Source organism: Oncorhynchus mykiss, chromosome 5 (genome assembly GCF_057628025.1).
Source record: "Oncorhynchus mykiss isolate SJ-2025 chromosome 5, ASM5762802v1, whole genome shotgun sequence".
In the NCBI taxonomy this organism is placed as follows: Eukaryota; Metazoa; Chordata; class Actinopteri; order Salmoniformes; family Salmonidae; genus Oncorhynchus; species Oncorhynchus mykiss.
Window position 1 is genome coordinate 35,791,355 of NC_143026.1, and position 24,076 is coordinate 35,815,430.

At 43.7% G+C, this 24,076-nt stretch overlaps 1 protein-coding gene across 2 annotated transcripts in view; it reads right to left on the reverse strand.

Annotated features, from left to right (window-relative positions):
- Positions 1 to 5,523: 5,523 nt before the first annotated feature.
- phf24 (PHD finger protein 24) overlaps positions 5,524 to 24,076 on the reverse strand; it is a 30,129-nt gene continuing 11,576 nt past the window's right edge. Inside the window, exons 4-9 of one of the 2 annotated variants that reach the window (XM_036977340.2) lie at positions 16,554 to 16,632; positions 14,068 to 14,270; positions 10,082 to 10,248; positions 8,636 to 8,668; positions 7,653 to 7,733; positions 5,524 to 7,564 (exon numbers count right to left, since the gene is read on the reverse strand). In XM_036977340.2, coding sequence (XP_036833235.1) covers positions 7,468 to 7,564; positions 7,653 to 7,733; positions 8,636 to 8,668; positions 10,082 to 10,248; positions 14,068 to 14,270; positions 16,554 to 16,632 — 660 coding nt within the window. In that variant the 3' untranslated portion in view covers positions 5,524 to 7,467. The remainder of the gene's footprint in view (positions 7,565 to 7,652; positions 7,734 to 8,635; positions 8,669 to 10,081; positions 10,249 to 14,067; positions 14,271 to 16,553; positions 16,633 to 24,076) is intronic. The other variant, XM_036977342.2, reaches the window with a different exon arrangement.

The window sequence follows — 24,076 nt, forward strand, 5'->3', positions numbered from 1 at the left end:
TACTCTTCTACATTTGCACACACTGTACATAGATTTTTCTTTTGTGTTATTGACTGTACCTTTGTTTATGTGTAACTCTGTGTTGTTGCTTTTTGTCCCACTGCTTTGCCTTATCTTGACCAGGTCGCAGTTGTAAATGAGAACTTGTTCTCAACTGGCCTACCAAGTTAAATAAAGGTGAACATTTTTTTCTAATAAATGCACTTATCAAGACAGACACGTACACACTCTCTCTCTCTCATGCATAGGTCAGGTACACATATACAGTGCCTTGCGAAAGTATTCGGCCCCCTTGAACTTTGCGACCTTTTGCCACATTTCAGGCTTCAAACATAAAGATATAAAACTGTATTTTTTTGTGAAGAATCAACAACAAGTGGGACACAATCATGAAGTGGAACGACATTTATTGGATATTTCAAACTTTTTTAACAAATCAAAAACTGAAAAATTGGGCGTGCAAAATTATTCAGCCCCTTTACTTTCAGTGCAGCAAACTCTCTCCAGAAGTTCAGTGAGGATCTCTGAATGATCCAATGTTGACCTAAATGACTAATGATGTTAAATACAATCCACCTGTGTGTAATCAAGTCTCCGTATAAATGCACCTGCACTGTGATAGTCTCAGAGGTCCGTTAAAAGCGCAGAGAGCATCATGAAGAACAAGGAACACACCAGGCAGGTCCGAGATACTGTTGTGAAGAAGTTTAAAGCCGGATTTGGATACAAAAAGATTTCCCAAGCTTTAAACATCCCAAGGAGCACTGTGCAAGCGATAATATTGAAATGGAAGGAGTATCAGACCACTGCAAATCTACCAAGACCTGGCCGTCCCTCTAAACTTTCAGCTCATACAAGGAGAAGACTGATCAGAGATGCAGCCAAGAGGCCCATGATCACTCTGGATGAACTGCAGAGATCTACAGCTGAGGTGGGAGACTCTGTCCATAGGACAACAATCAGTCGTATATTGCACAAATCTGGCCTTTATGGAAGAGTGGCAAGAAGAAAGCCATTTCTTAAAGATATCCATAAAAAGTGTTGGGTGTGCCACCTGGGAGACACACCAAACATGTGGAAGAAGGTGCTCTGGTCAGATGAAACCAAAATTGAACTTTTTGGCAACAATGTAAAACGTTATGTTTGGCGTAAAAGCAACACAGCTGAACACACCATCCCCACTGTCAAACATGGTGGTGGCAGCATCATGGTTTGGGCTTGCTTTTCTTCAGCAGGGACAGGGAAGGTGGTTAAAATTGATGGGAAGATGGATGGAGCCAAATACAGGACCATTCTGGAAGAAAACCTGATGGAGTCTGCAAAAGACCTGAGACTGGGACGGAGATTTGTCTTCCAACAAGACAATGATCCAAAACATAAAGCAAAATCTACAATGGAATGGTTCAAAAATAAACATATCCAGGTGTTAGAATGGCCAAGGCAAAGTCCAGACCTGAATCCAATCGAGAATCTGTGGAAAGAACTGAAAACTGCTGTTCACAAATGCTCTCCATCCAACCTCACTGAGCTCGAGCTGTTTTGCAAGGAGGAATGGGAATACATTTCAGTCTCTCGATGTGCAAAACTGATAGAGACATACCCCAAGCGACTTACAGCTGTAATCGCAGCAAAAGGTGGCGCTACAAAGTATTAACTTAAGGGAGCTGAATAATTTTGCACGCCCAATTTTTCAGTTTTTGATTTGTTAAAAAAGTTTGAAATATCCAATAAATGTCGTTCCACTTTATGATTGTGTCCCACTTGTTGTTGATTCTTCACAAAAAAATACAGTTTTATATCTTTATGTTTGAAGCCTGAAATGTGGCAAAAGGTCGCAAAGTTCAAGGGGGCCGAATACTTTCGCAAGGCACTATACATAAGGCATCCTCACAAACATACGGATACCCTCCAGTTTTGCTTGCTACCGCACAGGGAGCCTGTGCCCTTTGCTGTGGCTCATAATGAGGTCTCGGATCAAAGTGCTGTTCAAAGGGATGCTGGGTTGTGATGCCCACAGACAGTAGGAGGCTAATTATTACCAAGCTATCTAAAAACATAATCATTATATTATAGTAACATGGCCCCATGTTTAGAATTCAATCTTCCTTCACCCGAATGCCTTTTAGTCAAATAATGATCTTTACTTTCTAGCTGGGAGCAGGATGGTGTTGATGGTCCAGCATCCCTGTGGTGCCCTGTCTGTCAATCACACGGCACAGCATGCCCCTAGAGGCCAGGCCAGTCAGCAGTCCTTCCTCTGAGCTCAGTGGGACGTTTGTTACCCTTCACATTGATTTACACTGACCTTCATTCAGTCACACAAGAGACTCTGCATAGACACACTCTCGCTTGAATGGGCCCTGACCCTGCTGTCACTGAGTGGATCATTGCTGTTGTAAAGAATAGCAGTGCTGTGAGTTATTTTTGGGACAAAGGCTAAATCAAATTCAACTTCAAATGAAATTGTATTTGTCACACTTTGTAAAAAATTGTGGAAATGCTTACTTACCAGCCTTTCCCAACAATGCCAAGATATATATATATATATTTTAAATAATAGAAAAATAATAACATGAGGAATGCATAATGAGTAACAATAACGTGGCTATATGCACAGGGTACCAGTACCAAGTCGATGTGCAGAGGTGTGAGGTAATTAAGGTAGATACAGTTGAACTCTGAAGTTTACATTCACCTTAGCCAAATACATTTAAACTCAGTTTTTCACAATTCCTGACATTTAATCCTAGTAAAAATTCCCTGTATTAGGTCAGTTAGGATCACCGCCTTATTTTAAGAATGTGAAATGTCAGAATAATAGTAGATAAATCACTCTATTTCAGCTTTAATTTCTTTCATCACATCCCCAGTGGGTCAGAAGTTTACATACACTCAATTAGTATTTGGTAACATTGCCTTTAAATAGTTTGACCCAAGTTAAACATTTCGGGTAGCCTTCCACAAGCTTCCCACAATAAGTTGGGTTAATTTTGGCCCATTCCTCCTGACAGAGATGGTGTAACTGAGTCAGTTCTGCCCACAAATTTTCCATAGGATTGAGGTCAGGGCTTTGTGATGGCCACTCCAATACCTTGACTTTGTTGTTCTTAAGCCATTTTGCCACAACTTTGGAAGTATGCTTGGGGTCATTGTCCATTTAGAAGATCCATTTGCGACCAAGCTTTAACTTCCTGACTGATGTCTTCAGATGTCTTCCTGCCTCATGAAGCCATCTATTTTGTGAAGTGCACCAGTCCCTCCTGCAGCAAAGCACACCCACAACATGATGCCCCCCGTGCTTCACGGTTGGGATGGTGTTCTTCGGCTTGCAATCCTCCCCCTTTCTTCTCCAAACATAACAATGGTCATTAATGCCAAACAGTTCGATTTTTGTTTCATCAGACCAGAGGACATTTCTCCAAAAAGAATCATCTTTGTCCCCATGTGCAGTTGCAAACCGTAGTCTGGCTTTTTTATGGTGGTTTTGGAGCAATGGCTTCTTCCTTGCTGAGCTGCCTTTCAGGTTATGTCAATATAGGACTTGTTTTACTGTGGATATAGAGACTTTTATACCTGTTTCCTCCAGCATCTTCACAAGGTCCTTTGTAGTTCTGGGATTCATTTTCACTTTTCGCACCCAAGTACGTTCATCTCTAGGAGACAGAACGCGTCTCCTTCCTGAGCGGTATGACAGCTGCGTGGTCCCATGGTGTTTATACTTGTATGCTATTGTTTGTACAGATGAACATGGTACCTTCATGCATTTGGAAATTGCTCCCAAGGATGAACCAGACTTGTGGAGGTCTACAATTTTTTTCTGAGGTCTTGGCTGATTTCTTCTGATTTTCCCATGATGTCAAGCAAAGAGGCACTGAGTTTTAAGGTAGGCCATGAAATACATCCACAGGTACACCTCCAATTGACTCAAATGATGTCAATTAGCCTATCAGAAGCTTCTAAAGCCATGACATCATTTTCTGGAATTTTCCAAGCTGTCTTAGAATTAGAATTTTCCAAGTTATCTTAGTGTATGTAAACCTCTGACCCAGTTGAATTGTGATACAGTGAATTATAAGTCAAATAATCTGTCTGTAAACAATTGTTGGAAAAATTACTTGTGTTATGCACAAAGTGCAAAAACTTGCCAAAACTATAGTTTGTTAACAAGAAATTTGTGGAGTGGTTGAAAATGAGTTTTAATAACTCCAACCTAAGTGTATGTAAACTTCTGATTTCAACTGTATGTACATATAGGTAGGGATAAAGTGACTAACCAACAGGATATATAAACAATAACAGCAGCGTGATGAGTAAAAAGAGTTTGTGCAAAATAGTTCCCCGGGCTAACTATTTAGCAGTCTTATGGCTTGGGGGTAGAAGCTGTTCAGGGTCCTGTTGGTTCCAGACTTGGTACATCGGTACCGCTTGCAGAGAGAACAGTATGAATTGGGTGGCTGGAGTCTGACAATTATTATGGCCTTGTTCTGACACCGCTTGGTATAGAGGTCCTGTCCTGGATGGCAGCGAGCTCGGCCACAGTGATGCAAGTTGCCATACCAAGCGGTAATGTAGCCAGTCAAGATGCTCTCAATGGTGCAGCTTTACAACGTTCTGAGGATCTGAGGGCCCATGCTGAATCTTTTCAGCCTCCTGAGGGGGAAGAGGCATTGTCATGCTCTCTTCACGACTGTGTTGGTCTGTATGGAGCATGATTATTCCTTAGTGATATGGCCACAGATGAACTTGAATCTCTCAACCTGCTCCACTACAGCCCTGTCGATGTTGATGGGTCTCTGACCCTCTCCCTGTAGGTCTCATTGTCATCGGTGGTAGGCCTACTGCCGTTGTGTTGTGTCGCCAAACTTAACGGTGTTGTTGGAGTCATGGAGTCGTTGGTGAACAGGGGGTACAAGAGGGGACTAAGCATGCACCCCTGAGGGGCCACAGTGTTGAGGGTCAGCGTGGTGTTTGTGTTTTTGCCTACCCTTACCACTTGGGGGCGGCCCGCCTGGAAGTCCAGGATCCAGTTGCAGAGGGAGCCATTTAATCCCAGGGTCCTTAATTTAGTGATGAGCTTGGAGGGCACTATGGTGAGCTGTAGTCAATTAACAACATTCTCACATAGATTAGTTGAGTTTCTTCGGAGCGGCCAATAAACAGAATATCATCACTTAATCTGTTATGAAAGCGTTATAAACGCTCATCTAAGAAAATATACACAAGCTTAAAACTCCATTTAGAGATGGATCCAATCTTTATTTTTCAGAAGAACAGTCTTGCAGTCTTGACAAACTCCCGGGGATAGTGTTCAGTGGTGTTGGTGGCAGTAACCACTCGCAGTAACCATTTTACTCCCAATGCAAGGTAGGGCTTCTTAGAAAACCACCAAGCCAGGAATAATGTGGATCACTCTGTGCCTTTCACGCTCACTGGCGCCACATGAACACCTGAGGGGTTTCAATGAGCCACTCCACTCAACAACACTCCAGTGAGCTGCTTAGGACACAATGGTTAGTCACTATCTATATAGTACTCTTGGAATTTATTTACAGTTTTTCACGTTTACATTTATCTTGATAGAGCAAATGGAATCTAGTAAAGACACTAACGTTTGTTCCCTGAGCATTGGACACTTAGCAAAGAAACACGTAATACATAGAGCCCATTAGGAGGGTTAATGCCATGCATTTATTTCAGCACTGTCACATATTCCCCAGCCTTTACCATCTTAGCATTCAAGTACCAGACATTAGACCTTCATTACATGAGCATAAACATGATATACTGTAGCACCTGGGAAAATGTATCAACATGTTCCCCTAACTAACCCAAACTGTAATGCCACTCCATAAAGCCAATACATTTCACAGTTAATGTATAAGTCGAGTCTGAAGCAATGCTACTGCAAGTATCATGAAGGCCGAATGTGTGGGCTCCAACCTCACTCATCCTACGGAAATCCCTTTTAAATGCATGATTTCAATTCCAATAAATAACCCTCAAAAGCTGTACAATTCTAAATGTCAGTGTTCAAATAAAATATTAGAATGGCAGCAGTAGAGTATTCCACTTTGTCATGTGCAGTGGTTGTAGAAGGCTACTACAGTACAGGAGCAAATATACTTATAGGTGAATGAACAGGCCCAGCTACTGGATTAGTGTCCAATACAACAACAAATTCACAACCTTCATCATAGTCTTCGCTTAAAGATAACACATGGATCTTAAACAAGTGAGTGTAAAAATGGAGGGTAGAATAAATACAGTGTTTTAAATGCATAATAATATATGTTATTATACTTATATGGCATATGTCTCGATATATAATATTACGTATGCACATAGCTTTCATTCCTGTTTGGTACATGTGCTGATCAGGAAGCAGTTGCACTGTCAGTCTTAACACAGAAGTCTATCCGTTCATCAACCAAGATTTGAAGGGGCTTCAAAATCTCCCTCAATGACAGAGATACTATTTTACTTTCAACAATTATGATACAATACAGAAGATGATCCAATTAAGATGCTTGAACCAATAGCAGGTTATGTGATAGTCTTATGCTATCAATGCAATTCTTATCCAATTCAAAATTGATCACACAAAAGGTGTCTTAGACTGTAACATGACAAATGGAATGTATAAAGTAATCATTTAGTTTCCCCAACTCCGGTCCTCAAGTACACCAAAAGGTACATATTTGTGTTGTGGCCCCAGACAAACACACCTGATTTTACTTGTCAACTAATCATGAAGCCCTTGACAAAAACATCTGATTTAATTTGTCCGGGGCAACAACACAAATGTGTGCCGTTGGGAGAAATCAAGAACCGGGAGTTGGGAAGCACTGATTTAGGGAAAAGTGAGCCCTCCGGGAAACCCCGAGCCTTCAAAGCACCACTGAATTGTTGGCTTGTGTGTGAAAATGGGCCGTTGCCTTTTTATCCTTAGTGTTTCATGAGTGTCTATAACAAGTGGGTTGTCAGCTTGTGTTGTCATTTAACTGTCAGTAAGTACTTGTAGGTCATTGAATGTTGTTTTCAGTGGGTCGTTGATCGGTGGTGTCAGTGGGTCGTTGATCGGTGGTGTCAGTGGGTCGTTGGTGTCAGTGGGTCGTTGGTGTCAGTGGGTCATTGATCGGTTGTGTCAGTGGGTCGTTGATCGGTGGTGTCAGTGGGTCGTTGGTGTCAGTGGGTCGTTGATCGGTGGTGTCAGTGGGTCGTTGGTGTCAGTGGGTTGTTGATCGGTGGTGTCAGTGGGTCGTTGATCGGTGGTGTCAGTGGGTTGTTGATCGGTGGTTGTCGATCGGTGGTTGTCAGTGGGTCGTTGATCGGTGGTGTGAAACAGGAGATCTGTTGATGGCTTGTTCTGTCCAGTCTCTTAGTGGTGCAGTATTCCTCTATTTGCTCAGGTTTGTCCCCTATAGTGCCATGGTATATGCTCTCCCAGGCAGGGTGAGGTCTCGTGGGCTATAGTGGTAGGCGGATGTGCATGGCCAAGCTGTTGGGCCGTGCAGCCAGGATGTAGATGGCACTCTCCCTCAGGAAGTCTTCCCAGCTCACTGGTCTGGTGATGGGAACAGAGAGGTTAGGGAGCCAACTCCTATAAACTGAGGCTTGCTTACTGCAAACACACAATTATATTTAGTACATACCTGTTGTCATCTTTCTGACTGCTTCTCTCACTGCTGGAGCTGGCTGGACTGCTCTCAGATATGGGGCCAACGTGGCTAATACTGCCTCAGGAAACACACAAACAGAAATATTGTATCACTATACACTACAATTGGTGGCATTGAGTTTCCAACATGTCTACCAAGGACAAGACACCCTTTTCTTTCAAAAAGTATTTTGTTTCAGCTGGGAAGAGGTCAGGTGCAAATATAGTGCAAAACCACATTCCCACTGAGAATGTCTCAGTGGGTTACTGAGACCAAACGACTCTCTTCCAGGCCACAGCCAAACTCATGAATTATTAACGATAGAGAAAGGTTCAAGGTCTGCTTTGTGAACCTCTATGAAAGCTTAATACTTGAACACTTGGTTACATCCTCAATCTTCTCGCACTCTCTGGCTTAATATTATGTTTACATTATACATTCTCCGGCTTAAAATGATAGACATCATATACTATAAGTAAGCTCTATGCAAAAGCTGTAAAAAAAAGAAAAAAAAAGAAAACAGCAGCTCCTGACCTAAGAGGTGAATTAGAATGCATTCTCAGTTCTGGGCGTAGACCCTCTCACGTCAACTTAGCCCCCTGTGTCCTCAAAGCTGACAAGTGAAGCCTTCTAGAGCTTCTCACAGAAAAACAAAAGCCTATCTTTTGATCTTTCTAATGAGAGGACTGAATCGATCTTATCTAACCAACAGGGAATCATCATAGGAAGGACTCTTGGAGTATAGGCTAGACATCTCAATTGTTCTTTCAACTTTATAGCTACCACCTGTATTGTTTGATCTGTGATTTCATTATTCCTCAGGTGGACTTTATCCTGGCCTTGGTGGGTGGGGGAGTGAAATGATGGGTGGAATGTCAAAAGGGAATAGGTTGTGTGAGATTACTTGTGGATTGAGGGCTTGGATGTGCCGAAGAGAAGAAAGATACGTATAACCCATGCCGTGCTGTGTCACTTACCCACAATTCACAGGAGAACACAATCCAAAGAGTCTGTGAAGGATGGAATGGCATTACATGACATATAACAATGAAGGAGGGTAACACAGGGTAGTGTATGCATGCACACACTTATTGTGAATTAATTGGTATCAGAGAGAAGGTCTAGATCACAGTGAGACCAACACTGAGATGAAGAAAGGTGAGTTATAGAAATAAAGCTAGCTTAGGTAAATTATTTCATACAGCTCAGAGCAGCCCTGAACAGGGCCAGCTCTACAAGGTAGCAAAGCCGGGCCTGGTTATGTCATAAGGTACCACCATTACCTTGTTAAGGAAGCTCATCGGATCCCAGGGTGGGGTTTCTTTCCTCACAGGCGAAAAAAAAAGTTGTTCATTTTTGCAGACAGCTAATAATAACCTAGCTAGTAGATACTAGCTTCGTTACGTTTTGGTAGCGACAAGCTGAATAATTATAGGTGGTTGGCTAAGCGTTTATCAGCATGGACATCCAAAAATGGCTGGGCACTGCCAAGAGCACACAAAAAATTAAAAAAGAGGACCATGTCGAGAGCGATCCCAAGCTCACTGATGAGCCTGCGGCAGGCCCGACCACTGAGATGGAGAAGAGCCAGGGCTTATCACCAGCAGCTCAAGGGTAACATCACAACAAGCACCTGTACCTCTGTTACCCCAGTCAATAGCAACTGACAACCTGTTGCATCTAACCAAAACTGAACCAGTGGAGTTTATTGTGGCTCGAACATTCTTGCAAAGTGAAATGGCAACCACACCCAGCAACAACAAAATGGACCCCACTGAGTGTTCTTCAAAAACAGGATGGGCATTTGTCAGCAATGCAGACTGTGCTGTTGGCACTGAAATATGATTAAAAGTTGAGGCATCTACAGCAATGTGAGAAAATTCAGATGAAACCCCAGCAGTCAGCTTTAGTTCACAGCTCTCACAGGCACAGTCAATTTGCAGCATCTCACACCATGAAAAAAACTAATATTAGTTCTTCGTTTGTAGAGCAGGGTTCCCTAACTGGCGGCCTTCGATTCTCATAGATTTAAAATTTTTATTGTTGGACATAAAAGACTGAAAACACCAGTAAAATCGGCTCCAAGGGAGCTTCGGAAATCTGTTCAAGTATTCCCACGCATAATAGAAAGATACTGTATTTGATTGTATACAAATTTAAGCAAGGTTTTAAAGTATTGTGTCTTAGTACAACATTATATCCGTTTGGGCTTCTTGCAGTCAATTTGCAGTCTACAAAATATTTGTAATTATGAAAATATCATCCCGCAGCTGAATTTAGTTGATGTTCCCTGTTGTAGAGTATGAGGCGGATAGAAATGGGTCACATTGAGTAGGAGCGCCTGACTGCGAGTCTGTGACAGACATTGAATGAACTATTCAACCTCATCTCCATGAGCTCAGTCTCACCAGCGTTTTGCTCACCTCACGTTGCAGGACTGGGACTCCTTGCTGAACTTCTGAAACCAGGACTGCTGGGCCCAGCGGGTCTCTGCTCCCGTGACCACACCATCTTTATCCAGGTCCAAACCCACAAACACTGACCGCACGTGGTCTCTCTCCTTAGCACTCAACAGACGCACCAACGAGTTCTGGGAACAAGGCAGTGTTAATTTTGGCTCTCTTTTTTTAGATTTAGTCCAGTCTCATGAAAACAGTGGGCCATTTTAGTCAAATAAATGCCCTTTCATTTTAATCACATTTTCATTGCCAAATTAACCTATAGTTAACATAATCAGTGACCATGTGCACAAACATACATAGCCTTGTCCTACCAACATATTTAATGCATAACATCCTATTCTTCCCAACAGCAGAAATATGACAAACATAAACTCAGCAAAAAAAGAAACGTCCTTTTTTCAGGACCCTCTCTTCAAAAGATAATTCGTAAAAATCTAAATAACTTCACAGATCTTCATTGTAAAGGGTTTAAACACTGTTTCCCATGCTTGTTCAATGAATCATAAACAATTAAAGAACATGCACCTGTGGAACGGTCGTTAAGACTAACAGCTTACAGACTATAAGTAATTAAGATCACAGTAATGAAAACTTTGGACACTGAAGAGGCCTTTCTACCGACTCTGAAAAACACCAAAAGAAAGATGCCCAGGGTCCCTGCTCATCTGCGTGGAGGTGCCTTATGCATGCTGCAAGGGGGCATGAGGACTGCAGATGTGGCCAGGGCAATAAATTGCAATGTCCGTACTGTGAGACGCCTAAAGACAGTGCATACAGGGAGACAGGACGGACAGCTGATCGTCTTCGCAGTGGCAGACCAGGAATGTCAGTGTTCTACCATGGCCAGCAAAGTGCCCTGATCTCAATCCCATTGAGCACGTCTGGGACCTATTGGATCGGAGGGTGAGGGCTAGGGCCATTCCCCCCAGAAATGTCCGGGAACTTGCAGGTAGGTGCCTTAGTGGAACAGTGGGGTAACATCTCACAGCAAGAACTGGCAAATCTGGTGCAGTTCATGAGGAGGAGATGCACTGCAGTACTTAATGCAGCTGGTGGCCACACCAGATACTGACTGTTACTTTTGATTTTGACCCTGCCTTTGTTCAGGGACACATTATTCCATTTCTGTTAGTCTCATGTCTGTGGAACTTGTTCAGTTTGTCTCGGTTGTTGAATCTTGTTATGTTCATATATAGATTTACACATTTTAACATTTTATTTCACCTTTATTTAACCAGGTAAGCTAGTTGAGAACAAGTTCGCATTTACAACTGTGACCTGGCCAAGATAAAGCAAAGCAGTGCGACAGAAACAACACAGAGTTACACATGGAATAAACAAGCGTATACACAATGTTAAGTTTGCTAAAAATAAATGCAGTTGACAGTGAGAGGAAGTTTCTTTTTTTGCTGAGTTTATATAAGAATTAGCTGGCCATGTAAATTCCTAATTCAGCCTACATAGATATTACTCATTACATTTTAAAAAACAGAGAGAGACAGAGAGAAGCACAATCACCAGATGGTGCAGCAAAGTATTGGCAAAGTAGTGTGGGTTGCACCTCGCGTCATTGCCATTGTTGTCAATGTTCCACAGATGAATCGGCCACAATTGGGGTTTCGCCCAGTGATGTAGTTGAGTCACTTAACCGCATTTCCAAGTCCCCTGTACTCGAGTCCCAGACAAAGTCCAATTCACCAATGGTCGAGTCATAAGTCCCTATGGCTGAAGTCTAAGTCCCAGTGTTCAAGTCCTGGTCCAATTGCTCAAGTCTGAGTCACTGGGTCCACATTAACTCAAAATAACAATATTTACCAAGTCAATGTAGTGGAAAAAGGAAATTGGTCAATAAATTGTTTGCTATGCCTTTTCCTCTGTGCCGCCAAATATTTTTGGTAATGTTAACGGTTGCAAAACGTTGTGGAATGTTGCAGGTAGAAATTCCATGAATAGAAACAACGTTGTTCCTTATGCAACACGTCAGCAAAACATGTTTGTTTTACAGATCATATTTCTATATCTGAATGTTCCAAAATGTTCCGTCCTGCTGAACACGCCCTATGTTAGCTATCGCTAGCTAATAAGGTAACATAACTGAACAAGGTGTAGCCTAAAATCCGGTCCGGTCCACAAGTAGCCTAGTTTAGAATGGCCTGCTATATGCTCTATGAATGTAAATGAAATGCAGTGGGGAATGTGGGAAGGTTGAGGGAGACTACAACTTCAAAGACATTCTACTTTTCTACACTCAAGGGAGATAAAGGCATAGCTAGACTGTTGTTTTGCTATTAAACTGAATGCTGTTATTGTTTTTAATTTCGTAAAGCAGCTTGTGTTTCTTAACCAGGCAAAGGGTAGCTAACTAGAAGGCTGGTGGTGACTGGTTAGCTACAAGGAAGCAAGAGAGGGCGGTGGAGCTGGAGTGGAGCCTGTCTGCCCATACTCCCTGGAGCAGAGCCGGAGCGGAGCCTGTCTGCCCACACTCCCTGGAGCGGAGCCTGTCTGCCCACACTCCCCTGGAGCGGAGTCGAAGCGGAGCCTGTATGCCCACACTCCCTGGAGCAGAGCCGGAGCGGAGCCTGTCTGTCCACACTCCCTGGAGCGGAGCCTGTCTGTCCACACTCCCTGGAGCGGAGCCTGTATGCCCACACTCCCTGGAGCAGAGCCGGAGCGGAGCCTGTCTGCCCACACTCCCTGGAGCAGAGCCTGTCTGCCCACACTCCCTGGAGCGGAGTCGGAGCAGAGCCTGTATGCCCACACTCCCTGGAGCAGAGCCGGAGCAGAGCCTGTCTGTCCACACTCCCTGGAGCGGAGCCTGTCTGTCCACACTCCCTGGAGCAGAGCCGGAGCGGAGCCTGTATGCCCACACTCCCTGGAGCAGAGCCGGAGCGGAGCCTGTCTGTCCACACTCCCTGGAGCGGAGCCTGTATGCCCACACTCCCTGGAGCAGAGCCTGTCTGCCCACACTCCCTGGAGCGGAGCCGGAGCAGAGCCTGTCTGTCCACACTCCCTGGAGCGGAGCCTGTCTGTCCACACTCCCTGGAGCAGAGCCGGAGCGGAGCCTGTATGCCCACACTCCCTGGAGCAGAGCCGGAGCGGAGCCTGTCTGTCCACACTCCCTGGAGCGGAGCCTGTATGCCCACACTCCCTGGAGCGGAGCCGGAGCGGAGCCTGTATGCCCACACTCCCTGGAGCAGAGCCGGAGCGGAGCCTGTCTGTCCACACTCCCTGGAGCGGAGCCTGTATGCCCACACTCCCTGTAGCGGAGCCGGAGCGGAGCCTGTATGCCCACACTCCCTGGAGCGGAGCCGGAGCGGAGCCTGTATGCCCACACTCCCTGGAGCAGAGCCGGAGCGGAGCCTGTCTGTCCACACTCCCTGGAGCAGAGCCTGTCTGCCCACACTCCTTGGAGCGGAGCCGGAGCGGAGCCTGTCTGTCCACACTCCCTGGAGCAGAGCCTGTCTGCCCACACTCCCTGGAGCAGAGCCTGTCTGCCCACACTCCCTGGAGCGGAGCCGGAGCGGAGCCTGTATGCCCACACTCCCTGGAGCAGAGCCAGAGCCTGTTTGCCGCCACACATCACTTTCTCCCCTGCAGCTCACCAGCTGATGCAGGCTGTGTGCCAGGTGTGGCATGTACATCCCATTACTGAACAGAACTGCACTGCGCTTCTAATATTTATTGTGCTTATCACTGAAAAGCTCTCAATCACTCCAAAAACCCTTTCCCAGTCCACTTAGATATGATTTTGTCTCGTCTCGTTTTAGACATCTGAAATTAAAATAATGTTTGTTTAGTTATAGTTTCTGGGTCTATTTAGACAGTTATGGTCTCATCAATTGCCACTGAAAAATAGGTGTTTGAGTCACTATTTCTGTTGACGAAATGAACACTGGAACATGGGAATCCGGAGTATGTGAGTGTGAGTGTTTGATGGGTTTTGGTACCTCTGTGCGGAACTTCCTGAGCACTCCCAGGGACTCATGGTATAGGAAGTCAGACCACTCAATCTGGCCCCTCTTCTCTGAGTCCAGGGCAGCGAACTGAGCCAGTACCTCCTCTTCCTGCTCATCAGACAGGTCCTTCTCAAACAGTTGCTTGGACACAAAGTGGCGGTACTGCAGCAGCTCATCTGACACCAGGCACGACTCTACACAGCAAGAGCAAATGAAAGAAAATTAATCTCCACAAGCAGTGATCGAAAATGATTCATTTTACGAAGGTGAAATGCCTCTTGTTGATTTCCCTTCACAAAGTAGGAAACAAGGCAGTTTGTGCAGTTTTATAGCTACCTGTAAACAGACAATTGCTAACAAATACATACAGTGGGGAGAACATGTATTTGATACACTGCCGATGTTGCAGCTTTTCCTACTTAATTTTTATCATAGGTACACTTCAACCTGGGCGCGAACCCAGAGTCTCTGATGGCACAGCTAGTGCTGCAGTACAGCGCCCTTAACCACTGCGCCACCCGAGAGGCCCCTGTACAGAAACCTTTGTTTGCAATTACAGAGGTCATACGTTTCCTGTAGTTCTTGACCAGGTTTGCACACTCTGCAGCAGGGATTTTGGCCCACTCCTCCATACAGACCTTCTCCAGATCCTTCAGGTTTCGGGGCTGTCGCTGGGCAATACGGTCTTTCAGCTCCCTCCTAAGATTTTCTATTGGGTTCAGGTCTGGAGACGGGCTAGGCCACACCTTGAGATGCCACTCCTTAGTTACCCTGGCTGTGTGTTTCGGGTCGTTGTCATGCTGGAAGACCCAGCCACGACCCATCTTCAATGCTCTTACTGAGGGAAGGAGGTTGTTGGCCAAGATCTCGCGATACATGGCCCCATCCATCCTCTCCTCAATACGGTGCAGTCGTCCTGTCCCCTTTGCAGAAAAGCATCCCCAAAGAATGATGTTTCCACCTCCATGCTTCACGGTTGGGATGGTGTTCTCGGGGTTGTACTCATCCTTCTTCTTCCTCCAAACACGGCGAGTGGAGTTTACACCAAAAAGCTTTTTTTGTCTCATCAAACCACATGACCTACTCCCATTCCTCCTCCTGATCATCCAGATGGTCATTTACAAACTTCAGACGGGCCTGGACATGCGCTGGCTTGAGCAGGGGGACCTTGCATGTGCTGCAGGATTTTAATACATGACGGCGTAGTGTGTTACTAATGGTTTTCTTTGAGACTGTGGTCCCAGCTCTTTTCAGGTCATTGACCAGGTCCTGCCGTGTAGTTCTGGGCTGATCCCTCACCTTCCTCATAATCATTGATGCCCCACGAGGTGAGATCTTGCATGGAGCCCCAGACCGAGGGTGATTGACCGTTATCTTGAACTTCTTCCATTTTCTAATAATTGCGCCAACAGTTGTTGCCTTCTCACCAAGCTGCTTGCCTGTTGTCCTGTAGCCCATCCCGGCCTAGTGCAGGTCTACAATTTTATCCCTGATGTCCTTACACAGCTCCCTGGTCTTGGCCATTGTGGAAAGGTGTGAGTCTGTTGATTGAGTGTGTGGACAGGTGTCTTTTATACAGGTAACGAGTTCAAACAGGTGCAGTTAATACAGGTAATGAGTGGAGAACAGGAGGGCTTCTTAAAGAAAAACTAACAGGTCTGTGAGAGCCGGAATTCTTACTGGTTGGTAGGTGATCAAATACTTATGTCATGCAATACAATGCAAATTAATTACTTAAAAATCATACAATGTGATTTTCTGGATTTTTGTTTTAGATTCCATCTTTCACAGTTGAAGTGTATCTATGATAAAAAAAAATACAGACCTCTACACGCTTTGTAAGTAGGAAAACCTGCAAAATCGGCAGTGTATCAAATACTTGTTCTCGCCACTGTACATTAACAGGTACAGATTCCTGTCTAGAGAATTTTTTTACTTGTAGGCATGTGCGCATTACAAAAACAGAGAGCTTTTGGCACCTTTCTGTACTCAGTAACTCACTGCGCTCAGAGGGTTGTTTCAGAGATACGTGAAGAGCTGTATGAGAATCAAATAAAATTGATTTATATAGCCCTTCTTACATCAGCTGATATCTCAAAGTGCTGTACAGAAACCCAGCCTACAACCCCAAAAAGCAAGCAATGCAGGTGTAGAAGCACAGTGGCTAGGAAAAACTCCCTAGAAAGGCCAAAACCTAGGAAGAAACCTAGAGAGGAACCAGGCTATGAGGGGTGGCCAGTCCTCTTCTGGCTGTGCCGGGTGGAGATTATATCAGAACATGGCCAAGATGTTCAAATGTTCACAAATGACCAGCAGGGTCAAATAATAATAATCACATGAGAACAGTCCTGTATGCATGTACTGATCTATTAATCTGTCAACTGTGCTGTGCCAAATAAAGCATACTTGTCCCGGCTTATGGAGATCTGTCAGCTATGAAATGTATTGTTCTCTAGAACTGCAGCAGTATGACTGACCAGGGATGATCTTGCACTGCTTGAAGGTTTCCATTAGGCTGTACATCTCCTCTTCAGTCAGAAGCAGGTTCACATTGTCCTGTGGGAGGGAAAGGTCACGGTTAAATGGGGAGAGATCTGATACAAACTGGCATCTGAAGTCAAGTCAAGTAGAAGGTACTGGAAAGCAGCACAAAGTTAGCTTGGGCGGGATACCGTATACTGAGGTATTTGGAAATAGCCTCAGGATGTTTTTTTCAATACCATCAATACCTTTGAGACGTTTTTTTTCTTCAATACATTTTTATATTTATAGCTTATTTAAGTAAATACTTCCAGTCAACTTGTGCAATACGATAGGTAATAAAGCAGATCACGGTCTTCATTTCACACGATGAAAGCGGAGCAACAGCTGAGCCAGTCATGTGTTTGTTTGAAAATAGCACAACAGGAGAAAGCAGGTGTCCCCAGCAGTGTATTGACAGGGGTTGCGTTTTATATTGAAAGGCTGCTGTTTTTGCTTCAATAGAGTGATCAGTGGCGTGCAGCTACAGTTTTCCTTCACAGAAAATACATTAGTGCAACACATTCGGCAGAAAATAGCTTCATTTACATCAGATGACAACAGAAGCGCAACACTATCTGGTTGGCAGCCACACAAGTAAATTAGCCTACATTGAAAAAGCAAGGTCTTTTTGGGCTAAAATGACACATGGCCATCATATTTCTAATGTTTAACATAGAAATAATGTAGCCAGCTACATTTCCTAATGTTTTGCTTAAAGTTAATCTTGCATTTTACCAGAGGAAAGTAGGCTACACCACAAAAAGTAGGCAACTGAAGCACAAAATGTGTCTGATGCCTAGCAGAAATTTAAATTAGAAGCATTTGTGTTTACAAAATGCAGCAAGATATCTTAGGGATTGAACACTAAAATAAGGGTTACATGGAGAAAATTGGACATCTCTGAAATGAAAATGGCCATCCCTTTACCAAAATATATATATATATATATATATATGACCTAAACCCTCCCTAAAAGTTTGAAAAAAAAAAAACAAGTGACCCTCCCCTATACCCAAGATAGTAATTAAAACAAAGCTCATTCTAAAAATGTAATCAAACAATTACATGACCCTCCCATGGACTCAATGTTTTTTTTTTTTTTTACAAAAACCCTCCTCTTGACTGAAATTGAAAAAGCATGACCCTTCACCCTCCAATTTTACTCCAGGTACTTATTCTGTAAATTTTGATCCATTCCTTACGGGTTTTATCTTTTTTCATTGTGAAAAACAAATATCATAATTTTGAGTTAACGCTTCCCCTAAGTTTAACTTGCTAGTTAACTAAGTAAGTGGCTGAATTAATGAGGAGATGGGGCATCATATAGTGTTCGCTTTCTGCTGTGTTTGAGAAGTCTGTACAGCTGTCACTGCTATGATTTCCTTGCGTTTTTTCTCCTCTCTGTTCTTGTGCCTCTGCTCCCCCCCCCCCCCCCCCCCTCTTCTCCGAGCAGAGCAGGCAGGGCATGTACACATGCTGCTCTAAATTCGGTAGCTCCTACCTATATGTATAAAACTTTGACCTTTGCAATTCACTTATATTTGTTTGCACTCGTTGGAATATTTAGCTAGCATGGAAATTCACTATTACTTCTGCAAATTTGGTAATAGACACCCAGTGGGATTTTGTGAGTTGTTTTTGGTGCCCCATTGTGTACTAAGCCAGTAATACCATACATTCCAGGATGAGTAAAGGACGGTATGACGATATGAAAATCTGGATACTGCCCAGCCCTAGCAAAAAGTGTGACCCACTGCATGCGCTATAGTGGTGTGTATCATAATTATTTGAAGTGTTCTGTAGTAGATTATATGGTGTGTGCCCTTATGGATTAATGTGCAGTGTGTCTGAATGCATTAAGTTCAGCATGCGTCATACATGTTCCAGAAAGCCTTGGTGTGCTTATTATGCAGTTTCTCTGAAGCTATTATTATAAAGTATGTCAAGTGCGTGCGCTGTCGTAAAATGGCTGCTAGGTGGTTTTATAGTATTGCTTCTTAGAACCTGTCCTAAAATTAACAACCACGGTAATAGGAAAATATAAGCCTAGCAGCCATTTTACTACACTCCAGAAAGGTGATGAGTCTGAATGTGCACCATATGTCTACCTGATTCTGTCTATCATGCTGTTCACGCTAAAAAGAGGGAGCAGTTCAGGTCGAACACATTAAAACTTGAATTAAGTTAATTATCTGCAGGTGTGTGGTGGATGCGGAGGCCCTCGACCCTGATGAGCAGGTTGAGAGGAGGCAGTTGGAGGACAGAAGGTAATAATTGGGTTGGATAATTGGCCATGATGGGTGAAATCTCTGGGTCACCCAGGGTTATGAGATCACATGAATATCAAACCAATTTGATTTCCAGTAGCGTCACCCACCAAAATATATTTAGATTAAAGCTTTACGCACTAATATGGAGCTTGAAAACAGGATATGGAGTCCAGTGCTCTTTGGGCTTTCACTAGCCCCTTTAAGGAATCAAATAAACAGTAGCTTCAGGAAAGATGGGAGTATTCTTTCGTGTAGTGGTTCCCAAACTTTTTATAGTCCCGTACCCCTTCAAACATTCAACCTCCAGCTGCGTACCACCTCTAGCACCAGGGTCAGCACACTCTCAAATGTTTTTTTGCCATCATTGTATTAAACATAAGAATGAGTGTCACTTCACACGAGGCAGTTTGTGACAAAGAGCTCTTATAGGACCAGGGCACAAATAATAATAATTTTGCTCTTTATTTAACCATCTTACATATAAAACCATATTTGTTCATCATAAATTCTGAATAACAGGTTAATGAGAAGGGTGTGCATGAAAGGATGGACATAACTGCAATGTTGTGTTGCATTAGAGAGAGTCTCAGTCTTAAATAATTTCCCACACAGGCTGCCTGTATTTAGTTTTCATGCTAGTGAGGGCCGATAATCCACTCTTACATAGGTACGTGGTTGCAAAGGGCATCAGTGTCTTAACAGCACGATTTGCCAATGCAGAACGCAGCCCAATCCAGAAATTCAATTTTCACAGAACCGCTTGTTGCAATTGTTCAGATATCTGTAAGTGGACTGGAGGCATGGCATGAAAGGGATAACGAATCCAGTTTGTGTCACCCGTTTCGGGAAAGTACCTGCGTAATTGCGTACCCAACTCACTCAGGTGCTTCGCTATATCACATTTTATATTGTCCGTAAGCTTGAGTTCATTTGCACACAAAAAAATCATACAATGCTGGAAAGACCTGTGTGTTGTCCTTGTTAATGCAGACAGAGAAGAGCTCCAACTTCTTAAATCATAGCCTCAGTTTTGTCCCGCACATTGAACACAGTTGCGGAGAGTCCCTGTAATACTAGATTCAGATCATGCAGTGAGAATTTTAAAAATAAAATAAAAATGTATCACCCAGATAGGCCAGTCGTCTCATCATCATGGAAGTGGTCAGACAAGTGAAAATTATGGTCAGTAAAAATGTTTTTAAAAAGTGTCAATACTTTGCCCCTTGATAAACAGCACACTTCTGTATATTGTAAAAGTGTTACATGGTTGCTGCACATATCATTGCATAATGCAGAAAATACACAAGAATTTAGAGGCCTTGTTTGAACAAAGTTAACCATTTTCACTGTAGTGTCCAAAATGTATTTCAAACTGCCAGGCATTCCTTTGGCAGCAAGAGCCTCTCTGTGGATGCTGCAGTGTACCCAAGTGGTGTCGGGAGCAACTGCTTGCATGCGCGTTACCACTCCACTATGTCTCCCTGTCATGGTATCTGTACTGATGGCGCAAAAGCCAACACATCTTGACCACCCAAGTTAATTTGATGTCAGAAAGCTGTCCAGTACTTTAAAAATATCTTCTCCCGTTTTCCTGGTATACAGTGGTTTGCAGAAGAGGATGTCTTCCTTAAATTGACCCCCTATTAACATAAAGGACATAAACCAGTAGCTGTGTCAGGCCCGCCACGTCTGTTGACTCATCCAGCTGTAACGCATAGAATTCACTGGCTTGTATGCGAAGCAGTAATTGTTTCAAAACATCTCCTGCCATGTCACTGATGCGTCATGAACCAGTGTTTGATGAAGGCATAGGCCTTTCCCCCCAGCCATATCTGCAGCAGCAGGAAGAATTAAGTCCTCCACAATAGTATGGGGCTTGCCTGTCCTAGCCACTCGATAGCTCACCATATAAGACGCTTCTAGCCCCTTCTTAATAATGGTATCTGTTGCTTTAATAAGTCTTACTACTCAAAAGTCGTCTTAATTCTCGCTCAAAACACTAATGTGGCTTATTTTTCAAATTGGCATGTTTTGTTTCTAAATGTCTGAGCAAGAGTGAAGGTTTCATCGAGTTGTGAGATAGTACTTTTGCACATATAACACACTGTGGCTGAGGAAAGGTACTACTCCCAATATAAGTGAACCCCAAATCAATGTAGTTCTCATCATATTTGTGCCTTTGATGGTCTGTTGTTCGGTGCTTTCCTGGGTAAGGGTGCAGTAGCTCTTAGGCTGCATCAGATTCACAACTGTCAGTGTCCATGCTAGCTGGGCTAACAACAAATGTAGAATTACTGATGCTAGCATTGGATGTGCTCGTGGAAGCAGAACAACTTGTGTCGTCGACAGGTGCAGATGTAGTACTGCTGGTAGTAGCAGTACTACCAGTAGAGCTGGTCCATAGAGACACATACGTGGGCCTTATTTTATTTGAAACATTTATCAATTTGAGCAAACGGAATGAGCAGCAACTACGTTTGGCTACATACAAACTGTTAGTGGAATTCCCACGAGAGAGTAACAGTTAATGTGTTTGGATGTTAATTATTTGACTAGGCTACCTGTATTTGACATTTGGTTGTTATTCCGCTGAACACTAGATGGTTCAATTTTATTTATGGCAGTGAAATGAGGCTACTCAGGCGAGAAAAAAACGTCACCCAAATGTACAGCCACGTTGGAAAATATAAAAAATGTAGTTTGAAAATGTGAAAGGCCAATATTTTTATTTGTCATACCCCCGACGGCATTGCACGTACCCCAGTTTGGGAAGACCTGCTTTAGAGAGTTTATTTTTCACACGTATGCTAAGTAGTCCAAACTCTGCCTGCCAGATATCATAACAGGGGGTGTCCGAACAGGAAAACGTCAGAAGAGGAGGGGATGAAGAGGTGGTGAATCAAATCTGGGGGCTGCTAGAGACAGCCTGCTGGGTAACATTAGTACTTTAGTATTTCTGAGTATTGCGTAAACACACTGCATTCAATACGAGTCAACAAATAATCCCATACTTGTGAGTGCATTGATTAGCCTGCATGGGGACGGAGTTTCCTGGGCCTGGCAGTCTTCCATACTCACTCTCACTCAATATCCACCATGATCAAATCACCTCAGCACTGGGAGACTGCTGACTTCATGTTTGAAAGAGCAAAATCTGTTCTGTATCTGTACATAGTGGGATGTGTTGAACTTGGTGTATAATTAAAACACCACAACCCACTTTCTTGGCTACTGTATGTATGTGTATTCTCTGGCAGGTTTGTTAAACTATTGCTCAAGATCAGTTCATGGTGAAAATAATCCCATTTGAAATCCTCAGGGAGCTATAGTAAACATACACTACGTGAGAAAAAGTATGTGGACACCTGCTCATCGAACATCTTATTCCAAAATCATTGGCATTAATATGGAGTTGGTGCCTCCTTTGCTGCTATAACAGCCTCCACTCTTCTGGGAAGGCTTCCCACTAGATGTTTGAACATTGCTGCAGGGACTTGCTTCCATTCAGCCACAAGAGCATTAGGGAGGTCGGCACTGATGTTGGACGATTAGGCAATTCATCCCAAAGGTGTTCGATGGGGTTGAGGTCAGGGCTTTGTGCAGGCCAGTAATGTTCTTCCACACCGATCTTGACAAACCATTTCTGTATGGACCTAGCTTTGCGCATGTGGGCATTATCATGCTGAAACAGGAATGGCCTTCCCCAAACTGTTGCCACAAAGTTGGAAGAGCAGAATAGTCTAGAATGTCATTGTATGCTGTAGCATTAAGATTTCCCTTCACTGGAACAAAGAGGCCAAGCCCGAATCATGACAAACAGCCCCAGACCATTATTCCTCCTCCACCAAATTTTACAGTTAGCACTATGCATTCGGGCAGGTAGCGCTCTCCTGGCATCCACCATACCCAGATTTGTCCGTCGGACTGCCAGATGGTGAAGTGTGATTCATCACTCCAGAACGTGGTTTCCCTTGCTCCAGAGTCCAATGACCACTCCAGCCGACGCTTGGCATGGTGATCTTAGGCTTCTGTGCGGCTGCTCGGCCATGGAAACCCATGTTATGAAGCTCCCAACAAACAGTTATTGTGCGGATGTTGATCCAGAGGCAGTTTGGAACTCGGTAGTGAGTGTTGCAACCGAGGACAGATGATTTTTAAACGCTTCAGCACTCAGCAGTCCCATTCTGTGAGATTGTGTGGCCTACCACTTCGTGGCAGAGCTGTTGTTGCTCCTAGATGTTTCCACTTCACAAGAACAGCACTTACTGTTGACCGGGGCAGCTCTAGCAGGAAGAAATTTGACAAACATACTTTTTTCAAAAGGTGACATCCTATGACTGTGCCACATTGACATTCACAGAGCTCTTCAGTACTGAAGACTCCTACCAAAGGTGGCTCCCCTTCCCATTCGGGTGGCGCTCGTCGTCACCGGCCTACTAGATGCCACTGATTTTTTCCTCCCCCTCCTTGTCTGTTTATTGGTTACACCGGTTGTTAATTTGGATATTAGTTGGGCTTTATTAGCCAGCCGGCCCGCCTGCTCTTTGTGTGGGATTGTTCTGTGTACTTGTCGTGCACGCATGTATGTCACGGCTGTTTGGTGTACGTGAGCTGTTTTTTGGATACAGTTTAGTTCCCCTGTGGTTTGGGGTATTTGTGTTGAGTGGCGTCTGCTTTTACACCTGGTCGGTGTATTAAAGACGTGCCTACTCTGAACTCTGAGTCTCCTGCGTCTGACTCCTTCCTCCACTAGATCCCAGACATTACAAGTACGGCCATTCTACTACCAATGTTTGTCTATGGAGATTGCATGGCTGTGTGCTCAATTGTATACACATCATGAATGAGTGTGGCTGATATAGCCGAATCCACTAATTTGAAGGGGTGTCCACATACTTTTGTATATATAGTACAACAACAGTAATAAATTGGATGACCTGCCCTAGATATTTCTGATGATATTGTCATCTCCCGAGTAACACCTGGAGTTTTTTTTATGTATGTGTTAATCCACAATCCAAACAAGTTTAAATAGGTTATTCTATCATGAGCACTTTGGGGATTTGTGCACCGAATCAAATTATAACATATTAAAAGTAATTCCTTTTATATTACAAAGACCCTTAAGCAATAACAATAAAATGTAGGGACAATGTTGCTGTGACTTTCTGGTCCCCTTGACAGTGGAAAAGTCTAGTCAGAAGTGA